Raw genomic sequence first — 16805 nt, forward strand, 5'->3', positions numbered from 1 at the left:
CCACACTGAAAGCCTTTTCTAGCGTAAGGTCCTTTTCTGAAAGTAGTCGTTTCTGGGTTCCTTCACTCTGGAGCCCGCAGACAAACTTATCCCTTAAGGTATCTGCCAGTCCTGCTCCGAACTGGCAGTGCTTCGATAACTTGCGTAGTTCCGTAAGATAGTCAGCATTACTCTCATCTTTGTGCTGGTTTCTTTTATGGAACTTGAATCTTTCTGCTACCAGCAGCAGTGTAGGGTTTAGATGTTCCTGTAAGATATTGACAATCTCTTCAAAGCTTTTTCTCCATTGGTTTAGCTGGGGTAATTAAATTCCGCAATAGGCCGTACATTCTCGCGCCCATCAAATTTAATAATACCGACGCCTTCTTTTCTTCGGCCACCCCATTTGCCTTGCAGTACTCTTCAATTCTTTCCACATACGTGGTCCAGTCTTCTATTTCGTTGTCGAAAGCAGTGATACTGCCACTCTTCGGCATCTTGGGTGGCTTAAAATGGCGCCTCCCGCGCTTTTCCTTCTTCCCCAATGGATTAAAATGGCGCCTCCCGCGCTTTTCCTTCTTCCCCTTGCTGCCAATGCTGCTCCTAGTGTTCTAAATAGTAATGGCGGCGCCCCGCGGCTTCGGCGTGTCTCTGTTTTGTTAGTTAAATTCTTTAGTTTTATTCTTCTTTGACGCTGTCCACTGCGCTTCTCTTTTCCTTCCCCTCTTTTATTTTCTCTAACGCTGCCCGGCTCTTGAGCACCGACCACGCCCTGTGTGCTCCACCCTCTCTCTCTCTTTTCCTTCCCGATGACGCTGCACAGCCCCCTTGCAGAGCTGCTCGATCGAGCTCAAGCCCGCCGCAGTCCGGAAGGGTCAGCGCACTACCTGCTAACAGCACGATTTGCTGGAACACCTTGACTGGGGAGCCAAGCCCAGCTCTCCACAGCTTCCCCTGCGATTCACTGAACTCCGATGGATCACTGGGCGGTTGCCCACGGTCGACGCCCGTTGCTCTGGCTTTGACCTCCAAGAAGCTTCTTTTCAGGGATGGATCCCCGTGAGGTGATGCAGTACTGCAGGTGAGTTCGAATCTGCTCATCGCCACTGTAGTGTCCGCGTATCAATAACACACGGACTGCAGGAGAACGGTAATAACAGGTGTTTACTGAACAGAGAGTATGCTGGAACTGAAAGTACAGAAGCCTGCTACGGCTTTATATACAGGTGTGGTCACTGCCGGTACTACAGTATAAAAGCAGTTCTCTCTTAAAGGTACATACACAACACAGACAAGGTTGTCTAAGCAAGGTCTCAGCCCATTGGAGTCCAGCTAGCTTGAGGGACAGGGACTCCTAGGATTCAGACCCATCACCCTCTGAATGGGAGGCCGGTGAGCTCAACAAAGGGACCCACAGCTGTAGTGTTCTGGTAGTTGTCTTGGCACTGGATAGGTGAAGCATCTTCTCTCTCTCTCTCTCTCTCTTGTCGCTGCAGGATGGCTGCACTCCACTGATTCTGGCCGCACAGATGAGCAACTACGAGATGTGCAGGTGCCTGATGGTAAGAGGAGGAGATGTCAACAGCAGGGACAAGCAGGGAAGGTGAGATGTGTCTGTCAGCCGTGAAAGTATGCAAGCAACTGCTAGTCAACAGGAAGGGAGGTAAGGTGTGGTGAGTGGGCAGTAATTAAAAACTTGCACTAAAAGCACCTTATCACATTCTCAGGACATCCCAAAGCACTCTGCAACACCAATGGGTGACGATTGCATTGTACTCAACAACAACAACTTAGAGACATAGAAAAATAGGAGCAGGAGTAGGCCATTCAGCCCTTTGAGCCTGCTCCGCTATTCAATATGATCATGGCTGATCCGCTATCTCAATACCATATTCCCGCTCACTCCCCATACCCCTTGATGCCCCTTGTGTCTAGAAATCTATCTATCTCCTTCTTAAATATATTCAGTGACTTGGCCTCCACAGCCTTCTGTGGTAGAAAATTCCTCAGGTTCACCACTCTCTGAGTGAAGAAATGTCTCCTGTCTCAGTCCTAAATGTCCCACCCCTTATCCTGAGACTGTGACCCCTGGTTCTAGACCCCCAGCCAGGGGAAACATCCTCCCTGAATTCAGTCTGTCTAGCCCTGTCAGAATTTTATACGTTTCAATGAGATCCCCTCTCATTCTTCTAAACTCTAGTGAATACAGGCCTAGTCGACCCAATCTTTCCTCAGACGACAGTCTTGCCATCCCAGGAATCAGTCTGGTGAACCTTCGCTTCACTCCCTCTATGGTAAGTATATCCTTTCTTAGGTAAGGAGATGAAAACTGCACACAGTACTCCAGGTGTGGTCTCACCAAAGCCCTGTACAACTGTAGTAAGACATCCTTGCTCCTGTACTCAAATCCTCTTGCAATGACCAACATACCATTTGCCTTCCTAACTGCTGCACCTGCATGTTTGCTTTCAGTGACTGGTGTACAAGGATACCCAGGTCCCTTTGTGCATCAGCAGCATTTCCCAATCTGTCACCATTTAAATAATACTCTGCCTTTCTGTTTTTCCTACTGAAGTGGATAACTTCACATTTATCCACGTTATACTGCATCTGCCATGTATTTGCCCACTCACTCAACTTGTCTAAATTGCCTTGAAGCCTCTTTGCATCCTCCTCACAACTCACAATCCCACCTAGTTTCATATCGTCAGCAAACTTTGAAATATTACATTTGGTTCCCTCATCCAAATCATTGATATATCTTGTGAATAGCTGGGGCCCAAGCATTGATCCCTGCGGTACCCCACTAGTCACTGCCTGCCACCCCAAAAAGACCCATTTATTCCTACTCTCTGTTTCCTGTCTGTTAACCAATTTTCAATCCATGCCAGTATATTACCCCCAATCCCATGTGCTTTAATTTTGCACACTAACCTCTAATGTGGGACTTTATCAAAGGCCTTCTGAAAATCCAAATACACCACATTCTCCCTTATCTATTCTACCAGTTACATCCTCAAAAAACTCTTCTCAAACACGATTTCCCTTTCATAAATCTGTGTTGACTTTGTCTAATCCCGTTGATATTTTCCAAGTGTCCTGTTATCACATCCTTTATAATAGACTCTGGCATTTTCCCTACTATAGATGTTAACCAGTCTGTAGTTCCCTGTTTTCCCTCTCCCTCCTTTTTTAAATAGTGGGGTTACATTTGCCACCCTCCAAACAGCAGGAACTGTTCCATAATCTATAGAATTTTGCATTTATATAGCGCCTTTTACATAATAAAACATCCTAAGCCACTTCACAGGAGCGTTATCAGACAGGTGACCAAAAGCTTGATTTTTGTACTCTAAGAGAATCAAGGGATATGGAGGTTGGGCGGGAAAGTGGAGTTGAGTTTGAGGATCGACCATGGCTGTATGGCCGACTCCTGCCCCTATTTCTTATGTTCTTAAAGTCAGAATCTTGACAGCGAGTGTTGGCTGACTATTGCCAGTCTTAGTTACTCATATAACAACAGAAAATGCTGGAAAAACTCAGCAGGCCAGGCAACATCCGTGGAGAGAAAATAGAGTCAACGTTTCGGGTCAAACCCTTTGTCAAGACTGGAAAGGCACAGGAAATTAAATAGATTGAAAGGGCAGGCTGGGAGAGAACAAAAGAGAAGTGAAGAGACATTAAGAGGTATTCAAAACGAGACGAGATGGTGATCGGACTAGTGGAGACAAAAGATGGCTCTAGATTAGGTGTGAAATGTGCTGGCAGAATGGGCGACAGCTGCCATGTGGGAGAGAGAGAGAGAAAAAATGCGGGGGGGGGGTGGCGGGGGGAAAGGGCCAAAACAAAGGTGTGGATAAAAAATGAGTAAAAAATGTAATGGGGGCCGAGGTTATGATCTGAAATTGTTGAACTCGATATTGAGTCCAGAGGGCTGTAAAGTGCCTAATCGGAAGATGAGGTGCTGCTCCTCGAGTTTACGCTGAGCTTCCGTGGAACAATGCAAGAGCCCGAGTACAGTGAGGTCTGAGTGGGAATGGGGCGGTGAATTAAAATGACAGGCGACCGGAAGCTCGGGGTCATCCTTATGGACTGAAGGAATGTGTTCCGCAAAGCGGTCACCCAATCTGTGTTTGGTCTCCCCAATGTAGAGGAGACCACATTGTGAGCAGCGAATACAGTATACTAGATTGCAAGAAGTACAAGTAAATCGCTGTTTCACCTGGAAGGGGTGTTTGGGGCCCTGGACAGTGGGAAGGGGGGAGGTATATGGGCAAGTGTTGCATCTCCTGCGCTTGCACGGGAAGGTGCCGGGCGAAGGGGAAGGGGTGCTGGGGGTGATAGAGGAGTGGACTAGGGTGTCTCGGAGGGAGCGGTCCCTACGGAATGCTGAAAGGGGAGGGGAGGGGAAGATGCATTTGGTGGTGGGATCACTTTGGAGGTGGCGGAAATGGCGGAGGATGATCCGTTGAATGTGGAGGCTGGTGGGGTGAAAGGTGAGGACAAGGGGAACCCTATCGTGGTTCCAGGAGGGAGGGGCAGGGGTGAGGACAGAAGTGCGGGAGATAGAACGGACACGGTCGAGGGCCGTGTCAACAACGGTAGAGGGGAATCCTCGGTTGAGGAAAAAGAAGACATGTCGGAAGCACTGGTGTGGAAGGTGGCATCGTCGGAGCAGATGCGGCGGAGACGGAGAAACTGGGAGAAAGGAATAGAGCCCTTACAGGAGGCGGGGTGGGAGGAAGTGTAGTCCAGGTAGCTGTGGGAGTCAGTGGGCTTGTAGTGAATGTTGGTCAATAACCTATCCCCAGAGATGGAGATGGAGAAGTCGAGGAAAGGAAGGGAAGAGTCGGAGATGGACCATGTGAAGGTGAGGGAAGGGTGGAAATTGGAGGCAAAGTGAATGAAATTGTCTCGTTCAGGGTGAGAGCAGGAAACGGCCCTCGACCGTGTCCGTTCTATCTCCCGCACTTCTGCCCTCACCCCTGCCCCTCCCTCCCGGAACCACGATAGGGTTCCCCTTGTCCTCACCTTTCACCCCACCAGCCTCCACATTCAACGGATCATCCTCCGCCATTTCCGCCACCTCCAAAGTGATCCCACCACCAAACGTATCTTCCCCTCCCCTCCCCTTTCAGCATTCCGTAGCGATTGCTCCCTCCGAGACACCCTAGTCCACTCCTCTATCACCCCCAGCACCCCTTCCCCTTCGCCCGGCAACTTCCCGTGCAAGCGCAGGAGATGCAACACCTGCCCCTATACCTCCCCCCTTCCCACTGTCCAGGGCCCCAAACACCCCTTCCAGGTGAAACAGCGATTTACTTGTACTTCTTGCAATCTAGTATACTGTATTCGCTGCTCACAATGTGGTCTCCTCTACATTGGGGAGACCAAACACAGATTGGGTGACCGCTTTGCGGAACACCTCCATTCAGTCCGTAAGGATGACCCCGAGTTTCCGGTCGCCTGTCATTTTAATTCACCGCCCCATTTCCACTCAGACCTCACTGTACCCGGGCTCTTGCATTGTTCCACAGAAGCCCAGCGTAAGCTCGAGGAACAGCACCTCATCTTCCGATTAGGCACTTTACAGGCTTCCGGACTCAATATCGAGTTCAACAATTTCAGATCATAACCTCGGCCCCCATTACATTTTTTACTTATTTTTTATCCACATCTTTGTTTTGGCCCTTTCCCCCCGCCCCCCCCCCTTTCCTTTTTTTTCTCTCTCTCTCCCACATGGCAGCTGTCTCCCATTCTGCCAGCACATTTCACACCTAATCTAGAGCCATCTTTTGTCTCCACTAGTCCGATCACCATCTCGTCTCGTTTTGAATACCTCTTAATGTCTCTTCACTTCTCTTTTGTTCTCTCCCAGCCTGCCCTTTCAATCTATTTAATTTCCTGTGCCTTTCCAGTCTTGACAAAGGGTTTGACCCGAAACGTTGACTCTATTTTCTCTCCACGGATGTTGCCTGGCCTGCTGAGTTTTTCAGCATTTTCTGTTGTTATTTCGGATTTCCAGCACCTGCAGTATTTTGCTATCATATTAGTTACTCATATACTGTATCCCAAAATATCCTGAAAGAAATCTAACTTGCATTTGAATGAATCAACACTGGAGTCTGTTCCATAGATTGACCACTCGCTCACTGAAATATTGTTTCTGCAGATCAGTTTTGAATTTACTCCCCTTCAAGCACAGGCCGTGTCCTCTGGTTCTACCGTCCTGGACGGGATGAAACAGCTTGTCATAGATTAGCTCCTTATCGACTCACATGAACCACGTCTTGATTCACAAGGGTCTCGCTGTCCAAATCCCCGCCCCCAAGCTGACCGCACTCCACTGCCACAAGACTTCCTACATAGCAGTGAAGCTGAGGACCACCACAACCTTTGGCCGTTAACCTCTTGACTGTAGGGAGAGCTCAGTCTCAGATAGCCATGCAGGAAGATGCTTAGTGTTGGGTTTTCTCACTGCTAACAAGCAGGCTTATTCACTGCTTTTTTTCCTAAACACAGGACAGCTTTGATGCTGGCCTGCGAAAATGACAGTGTGGAGACGGTGGATGTTCTTGTCAGGAGTGGAGCTAACATCAGCCTTGTGGATGCTTTGGGGCACGATGCTATACACTACAGTATGGTAACTGGAAATACAGATATTCTGCAGCTGCTTCACGCAGCCCCTCACAGAAGCTATTGGAACAATGGTAGGTTGTGTTCTTTATGGCCCAACATCTTTTGCACGACATTACATTATCCTTCGGCCAAACAAAAGATCCCTTTCTTTTCCTCCTCCTCTCCCCCCAAAATAGATATCTCCCGCCTTGATAGTCCAAGTCTCAAACCAGGGATCAACGGGAGATGGACTTCTTCTGGGAATGCCAAGGAATGATTTTTCTGCCAAGTTGCATCAGGAACTGGCAATCCTGGAATTTTTACAGGCAGTCAGACACCCTCCTAACCTGTGGCGCTGCCAGTTCCCCACCAGTTCCTCATGATTGGCGGAAAGAGTTCCTGCACTGATGGCTCATTTGTGCAGATCGTACAAGAGGAGGCATGGGACAAGAAGAAGGGTGATTTGGTCTATCAGCCCCTTTCCCTCCACAGGCCATGTACCAATTGCAGCATTATGGACTCTGGCCTAGAAATTCACTATGGCCCCGCCAGCTGGCTAACGGCCAAAAGTTAGCGCTGGGCGCGGAGCCATGTGCGACCGTCAAATATTCACTTTTTGCGCCCCAAGTCGGAACCGGGCGCTATTCCAGGGCGTGCCCGCCCCCGCTTGGGGCGCTGAAACTGAATTTCAGCGCTCTAAGTGCCGCTGCGCCACCCGATGCGGTGCGGCAGGCTGCGGTACTGCAGGCCTCCTCCTTCTCTTAAGGTGGAGGTGCCTGCAACGGGGAGATCGCCGCTGGATTGTGCCGGCAAATGAGCCCGGCACCACGGAGAAGTGCCGGGCTCGCGGAAAGCAGCCGGCAATGCCGCGGGGGGCGGGTGGAGGAGGCCGGGGAAGGAGGTGCGGGCAGGCGGCCGCCGAAAAAGCAGCCGGCCGCACCTCCACCTTTATGCGCCCCACTAAGGCTGCAGTAAGGCCCTGGTCTCCGGATGTTAGTAGCGGCCGCCACGGAGGAGGCGGCGGCAACTGAATATGGGCGTCGGGCCGGCATCGGGGCGGAAACGGGGCACTGCGCACACCGATGACGTCATCGGTGCCGGCGCAGCGCTACCGGCTACCGCCGCCATTACCGCCGAAGTCAATATCAGCGCAACCTCCTATACTGGTGCAGAAGCCCTCTTTAGGCGGTAACTGGGCGCAAAGCTTGCAGCGCCTTACTGAATTTCTAGGCCTCTATTTCTGACAACCAACAAATGATGAATCCAAGAGAAAAATCTCCCTGAAATGCCTCTGCAGACATCAACCAAAATGCCATCCAGCCGACTTACAGCTCTGACCAGTCACGTTCCACAGATAATTTAGCCAAAGCCCCATTAGCACAGGAGCCGCCACGTTCCTCTCGACAGCATTCGACAGGAGAGAGAAGTGAGCTGAAACCTGAGACTAAACACGTTCCCTAAGGGGGCGAGATAGGCCCCTCCCCCTCCTACATTTGCAATGATTTTTAATGCTTAGAAATAGTGGCATGTTTGTAGGCCTGTGATGAGTTTTTGCTATGCAGTATAAATGATCCTGTATCGACTGAATAAAAGAAAGACTTGCATTTATATAGCGCCTTTCACGATCACCGGATGTCTCAAAGCGCTTTACAGCCAATGAAGTTCTTTTGAAGTGTAGTCACTGTTGTAATGTAGGAAACGCGGCAGCCAATTTGCGCACAGCAAGATCCCACAAACAGCAATGTGATAATGACCAGATAATCTGTTTCAGTGATGTTGATTGACGGATAAATACTGGCCAGGACATACTAGATGTTGTGACAATGCAGTGGCTCCACTCCATTGCTGAGGCAGTCTCCTTCCTTTGCATACACATGTTAAAGTTGTTTCTCCCTCCTTTCTCCTCCCATCTCTCTACCAAGTGTTGATTCCTTGCTGGGCTGCAGTTCCATGGACACTGATTTCACTCCTGGCATCTCCCTCAAGCAGCCATTGGGTTGACAGCCTGATCCTGTCCTCACTTAACACCCATGCAACCGCACATCCAGCAGGAGTTGCTGGGTCGTGTTCAGTAGCGGGAACCCTGGTCGATCTTCACCTCGCTCACTCCCCATGGGTGCTGGGTCCAATCGTAGAGCCTCCTAACGCTGCCTGGAGGCCAAACCTGGGGCCTTTCTGCTCCGTTGGGCTTAACCAGTGAGCCTTGACAGGGCGGGGTGGAGGAAGGGAAGTAAAATGTTTTTCAAGACAGATAGCCAAGGTAATACTGGCCCTTTAAAAGTGAGAGGAACTCGTGGCAAACTTTTTTATTGTGGCACAGGAAGTGCTTCCTGTTGGTAGAAAAGCTCAATTTAAAGATGGCTCATCATCCGTGAAAAGTGTTTGGCAAACATGTAATCCTTGGCTTGTCAACGCTTAACACAGGGACATAATTCACATTGAGATGGGTCGTCAGATGTAAAATTCTCATTATGATGGAATGAGAATAGTTCTTTTCTATCCCCCAAACCATGGCAAAAACCATACCAAGAGTTAATGGTGAAGTACTGGAGATCTGCCGGCACCAGGGGAACCAGCAAGAACTCTGAGGATTCAGGAAAGGGCAGGTGGAGAGAACATTGGATAAATGTATTTTTTTCCTGCACACTTACCTTCCATGTCTAAGAAGATTGGCTGGAGGTAGCACAGGAGGTAGCCATGCTGCATTATAGAGGGCCATGCGGAAAGCATGGAAGCATCCTGATTTTCCCTCCCTGCCAGTCTGTTGGCAAGAGCTTGGATCCGTGCAGTGCATCCGCATAATAATAATAATCAACTTTATTGCCATTGTTAGTGCACAAGTGCAGTACAACGAAATTTAAGCTTGCAGCTCCCGAGAGTGTACATTTTGATTAAGACATTTAACATTCCTTTGACTTGTAACATAAACATAAACATAATGGCCCAGTAATTACGTTCCAAACGCGTGAGTATGGTTGGGGTACTCACGCGTCTGGCCGGAGGAAATGCCGGTTTTCAGCATGCACAGCGCATGTGGGGAAAACCGGCATTTCCTGTCCTCTGAACGAAGGGGTTCAGAGGCACAGCGCGTGCGACTGCACAGGCAGCGCGTGCGCAGTGAACTTCGTCGATTTCATTCATGGATTCAGTGAGGTTAAGTCCTTACAACTTACACATGAAAAAAGCATGTGTAAAGTTGCTCCAGAGGCTGCGGAGGAAGATATATTTTATCGTGGAGCTTCTGAAAGGCAATATTTTTGATTGGGAAAGGGAGGAAAGTTATTTTAAGAAATGCTGAGGTAAGTTTTAAAGTTTATTTTTGTTTTTTAAAACGGGTTTTCAGTACTGTAGGTAGAAGGAGCAATTGTGGCTATGTGAATTGAATTTGCTGTGTTTCTTAAATGTGAAAATGACTCCCAACATTTTTAAGAAAGAAACTTTTCATCAGTAATATATTCTTCTAAGTAATTATGTATGTATGTCTGTATATATTCCTTTGTGTATATGTATGTATGTATATATTCCTTTACTTATGTGTATGAATGTATGTATTTAATTATGACTTTCAGAGAAAGTAACTTATTGGAAAATCATAATTAAATACATACATTCATACACATAGGTAAAGGAATATATACATACATACATATACGCAAAGGAATATATACAGACATACATACATAATTACTTAAAAGAATATATTACTGATGAAAAGTTTCTTTCTTAAAAATGTTGGAAATGTTACATTACTCATTTTGGAACAGTCATTTTCACATTTAATAAACACAGCAAATTCAATTCACACAGCCACAATTGCTCCTTCTACCTACAGTACTGAAAACCCATTTAAAAAAAAAAAATTAAACTTTAAAACTTACCTCAGCATTTCTTAAAATAACTTTACTCCCTTTCCCAAACAAAAATATTGCCTTTCAGAAGCTCCACGATAAAGTATATCTTCCTCCGCAGCCTCTGGAGTAACTGTACTCATGCTGTTTTCATGTGTAAGTTGTAAGGATTTAACCTCACTGAAAGCATGAATGAAACCGGCGAATTTTACTGCGCACACGCTGCCTGTGCAGTCGCACGCGTTCTGCCTCTGAACCCCTTCGTTCAGAGGACAGGAAATGCCGGTTTTCCCCGCATGCGCTGTGCATGCTGAAAACTGGCATTTCCTCTGGCCAGATGCGTGAGTACCCCAACCGTACTCACGCGTTTGGAACGGAATTACTGGGCCAACATTTTACATGTCAATAAAATGAAAAATTTAACAATTGCACAATTTGCCCCCTCGCATCTGCGACTGAGGGTCCAAGGAGGTGCATTGCGCAAGAGGTCATCGTCGTACGTATCCTCACACTGTTCCCTTTCGGGAACTGTATGAAGTGGTGGAAGGATTTTTGGCCATGTTAACACTCCTTCCGTGACCATTACCATCTTCATACCAGCCATTAGGGTGGTTAGTCCTATGGCGTGAGGGTTTTACGGGCTCCCACAACCCATCTGAGGGGGGGGGCCACCCACACCCACGGACGCAAGTATCCCGCTGGATGTCCACCCGGAATTTATAGTTGGAGCTCCGACTCCACTTGCCGGGACTGTCTGAAGCGGGGTTCGAAACCCTACTCCTTCTGGCCCAGCGGCGGGGATGCTTACCGCTATGCAAAAGGCCCACTCCGCGCAAAAGGTGACACCCATACGTTTCCTGCGCCTTTTCCCTCCCCGTGACTGGAGCCCTATGCTGCCACTTGAAAGACCAAGCTATCATCTGTCCTTTTTGCGGCGCCTTGGACTTCTCATTACCAATGATGAGCAGGCGCTGCGCCTCCACCTCGTTGAGGAGATTGCTGAGGTCATCATCAGTTCAATTGTGAGTTCTTTTAATGCCGTGAATTGTGCTCATTCCAGCCATTTTACGTTGCTAATCGGAGTGGGCCTTTGGCGTAGCGGTAGGATCCCTGCCGCTGGGCCAGACGGGGTAGGGTTTCAAACCCCGCTCCAGACAGTCCCGGCAAGTGGAGTCGGAGCTCCGGCTCTAAATTCTGGTTTGACATCCAGTGGGATATTTGTGTCCGTGGGTGTGGGTGGCCCCCCCCCCTCGTATAGGTTGTGGGAGCCCGTAAAACCCTCCCGCCATAGGACTAACCACCCTAATGGCTGGTACAAAGATGGTTATGGTCACGGAAGGAGCGTTAATCACGGCCATAAATCCTTCCACCACTTCATACAGTTCCCCAAAGGGAACAGTGTGAAGACACGTATGACAACGACGTTGCTAAATAAATAAGTGGAATGAAAAAAATTCTTTCAGGGCTTTTAAAAGTCTTTAAATTGCTTTAATTCTGTTTAAAACTACTTCAGATTCTTCAAAATAATGTAAATGTTTTTAAAAGTTTATAAAAGTTACCAAAAGCTTCATAAAAATACCATAAACCTATTTGAAATGCTGCTCTCCATGTAAAAATGCTTTGCAGCTTGTGAGAAACATTGGGGGCATGTCCTATTAAACGGAGACCTCAAGGGGCGTGTCTCAGTTGCACAGCGTGCTACAGGCTTCGCGCTGGCTGCACTCCTGGGCGGTCAGACGCTGCCCGGGATTCTTCTCTTTCAAAAAGGAATTCCAGGCGTCCCTGGAGGTGAACGGCAGGCGCGTCGGGTAAGTGCAGATCGGGGGCTTGCACGCGTGGCAAACCCCCGATCCGAATTTCTGCCCCATAAAAGTGCATTGGCAGATGTGCAGGCTTTAGAGTTTATTTGCAGAGTTCAATAGGATGACAGCCCTGGGAAAGAAGCTGTTCCTAAATCTGGTCGTTCGGGTGCGAATGCATCTGTAGCGTCTCCCAGATGGCAGGGGGGCGAACAAACTGTGGCTGGGGTGGGGTGGGCATAACTGGTGCCCTCCCACCTGTGGCACTGGGCCCAGGAAGAGCAGTGCCTGTGCCAGCACACTGTGCCCCCGAGTGATTTTGATTGCGAGACGCTGTAAAATATTCCATGTTGCATGGACCTTATTTCTGTGTTTCATTTATTCCTCAGCAGAGCCAGAATTAAGAAGGAGGCAACATCAGGTAAAGGAACTGGACTTTTGATTGTCAATGTTCACATAACATTATCAGAACCACAACATGATCAGAGCCACATTAGATGTGCTCCCATTACATTATCCAGCTTTGTCCAAAATCAAATCAGGGAGGTATAGCTTCCTTTGGTATAGACAACAACTTTAATGCCATTTACAGCATGTTTACTCCACATTGCTAGCAGTAAAATCCAGATGGAGGGGCAAGAATTTGCAGGCTCACAATGGTCAATTGAAAACTTCAAAACTGAGGTTGATAGATTTTTGTTAGATAAAGATAATAATGGGTACGGAACCAAGTCGGTTAGATGGAGTTAAGATAAAGATCAGCCATGATCGAATTGAATGGTGGAACAGGCTCGAGGGGCTGAATGGCCTCCTCCAGTTCCTATGCTCCTACCTTCCTATCTTTAGGGGTAACAATATTGTGATCATGCTTCTGAAGATTTCCTAGGAACATAGTCTACTGGGGTATTTCCTACTCCATTTCTGTTGTAGACTAATTGATAGAGATTGATTGCTGCTCCTGAATCTCCCTCTTTCCCTTCCCTCCAGTTTCTCTGTCTTCCTTCAGGATTCTCCTCTCTTCCTTCAGGATTCTCCTCTCTTTCTATCCCTCATATTTCCTATGGTCTTCTGCCCTTTCTTTTCTCCCAGTTCTCGCTCGTACACACACTAAATATCGTCTCTCTGTGCCCCCCCTATAGAAATAAGGAGGAGTGGAGAAGTCTACGACATTATTCCACGTATTAAGTAATCTTTGTGATGCATTGCCATTCTCCCTAGATGAACACAGGATGGTAAAAGTCCAAGGTCCATTTAGTTCTTCTTCTACCCTCCTGGTCGTCAGATGATACAATGACACTGGAGTTGTTGCCTAATCATACCAATTGATCTCTATCAATTAGTCTACAACAGACCCAGAAATTACGTGAAGAAGACCCCCAGTGGACTATCGAAGGCCTGCGCCAGGAGGCCTGAGCCATTTTTAGATTTGGGCATCATTTACATAACCTTGGTGAGCGGCAGGCAACAAGTGGACGCTGTGCTGCAGCCTGCTAGCCATGCGAGAGCTGGACACCATCACTCCCCACTGTAACCGGCCGGCAAGGTTGGGTTTCGGGAAGTGTGGGGCGATTGCAGATGGGGCCATGCACGGAACCGGCACCCACGGCCCACAGTATTTGTGTGGAGACAGGAGGAGCACTGCTACTCCCCCTGACTTGACAGGAATTCACCAAAAACGACATTTCTGGGCATTTACTGGAGCAGCCCCCACCACCCGGCATAAATGGACGGAGTGAGCGTGGCACACGGACCCCCCGACTGTACCTGAAAATTGAAAACCGGAGCCCTACAACCAGCATAGGACCCCAGTTTGTGCATTTAGGCAGCCTGCCACCGGAATCAGGCAGACAGGCTGCTCGTTCATTTACAGGCCCGCCTGAGAATTGCATCTCTCTGTCCTCCTCAGAAAGCCCTCCTACCACCTGCATGCCTGAGATTCCACCCTTCCAGTTTGTCTGCACCCGGAACTCCTTCCTCTCCACTCATTCAGATTATTATCCTATTTGCTGGCTTCTTTCATTCGATTATTCTCAAATTCTACAGGTTTTGGCAAAAGAGAAAGCTACAAGTCCCCGAAAGAGGCAAGCCCCCTTGCCACCCAGCACCCCTTCGACCCAGGTAACGAGAACCCACTCTAATAATCCAAATAGACTGTAGCAATCCAGCTGCATTCGGTGTAGAATCGGAGGCACAAACACAGATACTGTTTTAACCTCTTTTTGATGCACCAATCTGGAGATCAACTTTGCCCTCAATTGAAAAGGTCACGGGTCAAATTTCAAGCCCTATTTCTGAACTACGTCACCAGTTAATGTGTATGGGAAGAGGTTAAAATAACGGGAGTGGGAGTTCTCCAAATCTCGCCCTGTAATTTTGGCCGTAAGATGGACGGCAAACCCTGGCGAGCTGGCATAAACAGCCATGATGTTTCCCCAGGAGGGGATCCGCCAATCTCCTGCCGATAACCCTCGTGGAGATTCCGGGCGAATATGTTAAAGAATTCTTGAGAATGAATCCAGTGAAGTTGTTGAGCTTGAATGTTGGCACAAGGCTTCCTTAATAACTCATTTGGCAAATGAAGGCTCTGTGCGAGAGTCAGCTTCAGAGACCAGAAGGTCCTAGGCTCAATCCCTGGGAGGGAAACCGGCCAGGCACCCCACTATTCAGTGACACCAGTTTATGCCGAGTTACCTGATCTTAGCAGTGGGTGAACTGCAACTTGTCTTAGTCTAGTGAGGTGAAAGGAATCGGGCAGGGCTCCTGCTCCTGATCACTATGCAGTGACTCCTTTTGTTAGTGTGCCCGTGTGTACATTAAATGAAGACAGGATTGGGCTTCACTGTGATCCCCCCATGTTGGAATAGTCTGCCAGTTCTCACTGTTTAGCATCACAAATAAAGCATGGCTTTTTAAACAAAGAACCAGAGAATTGATGGTGTTGTTTGAACCAACCTCAGTATAAGTCATTTACTTTCAGAAGGGGAGTGAGGGGGGAGGGGGACACAGAAGTGATTGATTGATTTCTGTGTCACAGTTGTCATTTGTTGCATTAAAACTGAAACATCTCTTCTCTTGTGCTGCTGGTTCCAGAGCCCTTCACAATCCTGTGACTTTCTCTCCACTGGTGATTCAACGAGTCCATCCTACTCTTCAACAGAAACACTTACACCAAAGGTGAGCTCATCCCACTCACTCAGCCTTCAGAACATACGGAATAATAAAGGCCTTTTATCCAATCACACCCGTTCCACATTCATCAACCAAACCCGTTCCTCATTAGCCAATCAAACCCGTTCCTCATTAGCCAATCAAACCCGTTCCTCATTAGCCAATCAAACCCGTTCCTCATTAGCCAATCAAACCTGTTCCTCATTAGCCAATCAAACCCGTTCCTCATTAGCCAATCAAACCTGTTCCTCATTAGCCAATCAAACCCGTTCCTCATTAGCCAATCAAACCTGTTCCTCATTAGCCAATCAAACCCGTTCCTCATTAGCCAATCAAACCCGTTCCTCATTAGCCAACCAAACCCGTTCCTCATTAGCCAATCAAACCCGTTCCTCATTAGCCAATCAAACCCGTTCCTCATTAGCCAATCAAACCCGTTCCTCATTAGCCAATCAAACCCGTTCCTCATTAGCCAATCAAACCTGTTCCTCATTAGCCAATCAAACCTGTTCCTCATTAGCCAATCAAACCTGTTCTTCATTAGCCAATCAAAGTTGTTTCTCATTAGCCATTCAAAGCCGTTCTTCATTAGCCAATCAAACCTGTTCCTTATTAGCCAATCAAACCCGTTCCTCATTAGCCAATTAAACCCGTTCCTCATTAGCCAATCAAAGCAGTTTCTCATTAGCCAATCAAACCCGTTCCTCATTAGCCAATCAAAGCCGTTTCTCATTAGCCAATCAAACCCATTTCTCATTAACCAATCAAACCCGTTCCTCATTAGCCAATCAAACCCGTTCCTCATTAGCCAATCAAACCCGTTCCTCATTAGCCAATCAAAGCCGTTCAGCATTAACTATTCAAACCTGTTCCACGTGAATCAATCAAACCCATTTACATCTGCCAATCAAGTCTGTGCCATATTGGACCACATGGATGCTAAGATGTTAGATCACAAAGCCACGAACCAACTTCTGTCAGTGGTAGCCCGCTCACCTTTGACTCTCCAGGTACAAACCTACTGCAGGAGTTAGGTATCTGTTGTAGACTGATGCGCAATGCGGGACGGAGAGAGTGCTGTGTCTGGAGGTACTGTCTTTCAGATGAGATATTAAACCAAGGCTGTCCAGAATGCCCATGGTACAATTTGAAGAAAGGCAGGAGAGGTATCCTGGCCAGCACTTATCCCTCAACCAGTGCCACCAAACTCCCATTATCTGGTCATGTACCTCATTGTTGTTTGTGGGACCTTGCTGTGCGCAAACTGGTTGCTGTGCCTCCCTACATTGCAACAGTCACTGTACTTCAAAAAGTACTTTGTTGGCTGTAAAGCGCATTGGGACATTCAGAGGCCCTTTATAAATGCAAATTCAGGTACTATTTAAATGCAAAT

General features: G+C 47.8%; 1 protein-coding gene across 1 annotated transcript in view; it reads left to right on the forward strand.

Moving 5' to 3' along the window:
* ankrd24 (ankyrin repeat domain 24) overlaps nucleotides 1-16805 on the forward strand; it is a 151693-nt gene that overhangs the window by 28160 nt on the left and 106728 nt on the right. The window contains exons 7-11 of the mRNA XM_086004969.1: nucleotides 1476-1582; nucleotides 6502-6689; nucleotides 12634-12665; nucleotides 14288-14362; nucleotides 15335-15418. Of these exons, the coding sequence (XP_085861095.1) occupies nucleotides 1476-1582; nucleotides 6502-6689; nucleotides 12634-12665; nucleotides 14288-14362; nucleotides 15335-15418 (486 nt within the window). The remainder of the gene's footprint in view (nucleotides 1-1475; nucleotides 1583-6501; nucleotides 6690-12633; nucleotides 12666-14287; nucleotides 14363-15334; nucleotides 15419-16805) is intronic.

This window comes from Somniosus microcephalus, chromosome 13 (assembly GCF_052327205.1).
Source record: "Somniosus microcephalus isolate GS21.2 chromosome 13, FLI_Smic_1.0, whole genome shotgun sequence".
NCBI classification, from domain to species: Eukaryota; Metazoa; Chordata; class Chondrichthyes; order Squaliformes; family Somniosidae; genus Somniosus; species Somniosus microcephalus.